The sequence below is a fragment of the Jaculus jaculus genome, chromosome 3 (assembly GCF_020740685.1).
Source record: "Jaculus jaculus isolate mJacJac1 chromosome 3, mJacJac1.mat.Y.cur, whole genome shotgun sequence".
Taxonomy (NCBI): Eukaryota; Metazoa; Chordata; class Mammalia; order Rodentia; family Dipodidae; genus Jaculus; species Jaculus jaculus.
In genome coordinates, this window is record NC_059104.1 from 173,618,825 (window position 1) to 173,622,443 (window position 3,619).

The 3,619-nt window shown below is 43.6% G+C and overlaps 1 protein-coding gene across 1 annotated transcript; it reads right to left on the bottom strand.

The window, feature by feature from the left end:
- Positions 1-661: 661 nt before the first annotated feature.
- On the bottom strand, positions 662-1,645 carry LOC101601766 (olfactory receptor 226). The gene has a single exon (XM_004650703.2). It carries the CDS (start codon positions 1,643-1,645, stop codon positions 662-664), a length of 984 nt encoding a protein of 327 aa, XP_004650760.2.
- Between the last annotated feature and the right edge of the window lie 1,974 nt (positions 1,646-3,619).

Below are 3,619 nucleotides of genomic sequence, written 5' to 3' on the forward strand. Positions count from 1 at the left end.
TAGAAGTTAAGCATATTACCATATCTTTGTTATTATAAATTAAAATGTGTCTGTTCAAATATCCTTGATATTTTTAGGGCTTATGCAATATATTGCCCAATTTCCTTCAAGCAAGACAGACAATTTGTACTTCTTTCATGTCCTGGTCAAGCTAGACGTATTTAGTGCCTGTACCTGCCAATTCTTTCTGTAGATGTCATGCAGGAGGTTAATGTGGACACTGACCTCAGTGAATTTGGGAATTAATCCTGAAACTGCTGTGGCACAGGGCTGATAAATTACCAACTTCCAAATCCCTAATTTCTTCTCTTCCTGTTTTGTGATTCACACTAGACTATTTCACCCCCTGGGCATTCTGTCACCCCATTGGCTACAGTTTGTGGACTGTGCCTTTGTTGTTGCTTTTCCTTCATGAAACCTACATCTCCTTGAACAGAACTTGGTCTGTGGAAATTATGATAGTGTAGAGAACACTGGTTGTGGCTTTGCCCTGCCTTGTAGAAACCCAGCCTCTACCACGGAATCCATCCCTCTTCTCCTCCTAGACTAATGACACAAAGCGTATCTAGTTCTTCGGTGATGCCTTTGAAATTCTTATCTCCTGCTTTAGATTCCAAAACAGATGCCAATCCCAGGTTCTAGCAGACTTCGTATCTTCCCCTCACCCAGCTCTGCCAGATTTCTTGGCATTCGCATCCCGGTCTTGGTACAGGTGCAGTGTACGACGAAGGGCTCTTTTGACCTCTTGGTTGCGCAAGCAGTAAATGATGGGGTTGAGCAGCGGTACAATGACGGCATAGAGCACAGAGACCAGCTTGTTCGTGTCGAACGCCGACAGTGCCTTAGGCCGGGCATAGATAAAGATACTGGCTGCATAGAAGATGATCACAACAGTGAGGTGCGAGGCACAGGTCGAGAAGGCTTTATGGCGTCCAGCAGCGGAAGGGATGCGCATCACCGCGCCGGTGATGGCCATGTAAGAGGCCCCTGTGACACAGAGTGGCCCCAGAAGGATAAAAATGGCCAGGATGAAGTCTGTGAGCTCTGCTGTGGACATGTCAGTGCACGAGAGGTTGAGCAGTGGGGACACATCACAGAAAAAGTGGTTGATGGTGTTGGGACCACAGTAAGAGAGGCGAGAAATAAGAAAAACTTTGACCATGGAGATACCAAACCCTCCAGCCCAGGAGCCAGCTGCCAGGTGCACACACAGCCGGCTGCTGACAATGACAGCATAGTGGAGAGGATGACAGATGGCCACATAGCGGTCATAGGCCATGACAGCAAGCAGGACACACTCAGTGCAGCCCAAGCCCAGGAAAAAGTAGAGCTGCGTCATGCAGCCCTCGAAGGAGATGAGCTGTCCATGGCTCTGCCTGGATCCCATGAAGCCAGACAGCATCTTGGGGATTGTGACAGTGACATACCAGATCTCCAGGAAGGACATGTTTGCCAGAAAGAAATACATGGGTTTGTGGAGGGTGGGGTGGTTCTTAATTGCTGTAATGATGAGTGCATTTTCAGTCAGAACCAACACATAGGCCAACAGAGAAAGGGAAAATAACAGTGCTCTTAGTGGTGCTGGAGCGGGGAAGCCCAGCAACACAAATTCACTCACTCGCCCACTGTGGTTCCTCCGCTCCATGGTGACAGTCTTGTCCACTGCTCCTCTAGAGGTGAGACAGCAACGTCTTCAAAAGGCAGCACCAAGAACCTAGCTTTTCTCTGGGTGCGTTTACATAGGTAGGATGCAATGTATTTAGTGCATGCAATTGATCACTTAGCTGAGAGGTGAGATAAGGCAATGATGGACAAAAGTAATGGCTTTTGTATTGGAGACTAGATAAGAAACTTCCATCACAGGAAAACATGGAGAAGCATATATTGAGAAATGCCATGAATAAAAAATGATATCATTCAATCCCGATGTCTCTCTTTTGGCTTTATGCAAAGGCAAGAAGAAATCAAACACAGAAGTAAGTAATTTTCATGTACAAAATACAGGCGAGAACACAGAAGCAGCATATGCTCATAAGCAAATTAAACACTCAAAATCAAAAATAAGGGGTAGTTTTTCATCAATTGGCTCTTAACTCTGAGGAAATAAATTACACATTGGAGGAGTAACAATGATATATAATGAGACTTAATATTTTTGTTCATTATTATTGTGTGTATTGTTTTAAAATTTTTACAGTATTAGACATTCAGAACAACTCCATGAGTTAATCCTATTAACGACCCTGCTTAATACCTAAGAAATCTACAGTACAGAAAAGTTAAGTGACTTTTTTCAGGTCTTATAGTTTTAACATGTGGAACTAGGAATCTAGGACCCTAGAGCCTGCAAAATATTCAGGTGATATGAAAAATTGTCAGCTACATCCTGTATTTACATCCAGGAGAGGGAATGTCTAGGGGCTCAGCTAAGGAAGCAACTGTCTCCTACAAAGAAGGCGGGGAGGCAAATGGAACACCAAAGGTTATAGTGACTGAAGGATGATAGTCCCCGGTGACTCAGGACTTCAGAATGAAGGCCTGGACCTATCCAAAAATTCTTGTTGTGCAACACATACTGGATGGCAGGAGACTTGAGAAACACATAATTCCGATAGTTCTGTTAACTCTCTTGTACTGAGAGTAAAAAACAAAACAAAACAAAACAAAACTTTATCACCAACGCCAACCTGAGAACAAGCATTTAGTGACACACTCTCTTTATTTACCTTGACATCAAAGATAAAATTTTCCTTTCCAAGCCTCAATCCTTCTCTGGATCTGATGTGGAATATAAGTTGGCATCTTGGCATGGCAGGATCCATCATTTTCACCTACTGTCTTGATCGGTCATAGCCCTGGGAGGAAGGATAGAGATTAGAACAGGGAATGAAATGGAGTCTGCTGAATATCCAAGTACTACCACCTCCAAGTAAAAGCGTCACTGTTTACTCTCACATTTGCACATATGAAGTAGCAGGGATAGAAGTTTCTCACAAAGCAAACTTTAATTGCTGGTGATTTCACAGCTATATATATTTTTCTTCTCTTTATGCTTTGCTGTTAACGCTTGAGCATTTGACATTCCTCTCAGTACCAGAGTGCTCTAATGCAACCACAAAATGCCCAAGTCCATGGCTTTTGCTAGCCATCATTTCCCACCTCCCCATCCACACCCGCAATTTTATTTATTTAAAAGTTTATGGGCTGGAGAGATGGCTTAGCGGTTAAGCGCTTGCCTGTGAAGCCTAAGGACCCCGGTTAGAGGCTCAGTTCCCCAGGTCCCACGTTAGCCAGATTCACAAGGGGGCTCACATGTCTGGAGTTCGTTTGCAGAGGCTGGAAGCCCTGGCACGCCCATTCTCTCTCTCCCTCTATCTGTCTTTCTCTCTGTGTCTGTCGCTCTCAAATAAATAAAAAAATTTTAAAAAAAAGTTTATGGTAAACTCACATGGCTGATACTACATATGCAAGACCTGCATAATAGGAGGGGAAAAATGATTGCATCGAAATAGGAGACTAATTATAAAGCAAAAGGGATTAGTGGAGAGAGATTTGGAAGAAGGAAAGGGGACGTAATGGGGATGTTTCTTCATCTTATGATGTGTGATAGTATAATGTC

What these genes read in the sequence shown, in the direction of transcription:
- LOC101601766 (XM_004650703.2), bottom strand. Translation starts at nt 1,645, where the DNA reads ATGGAGCGGAGGAACCACAGTGGGCGAGTGAGTGAATTTGTGTTGCTG.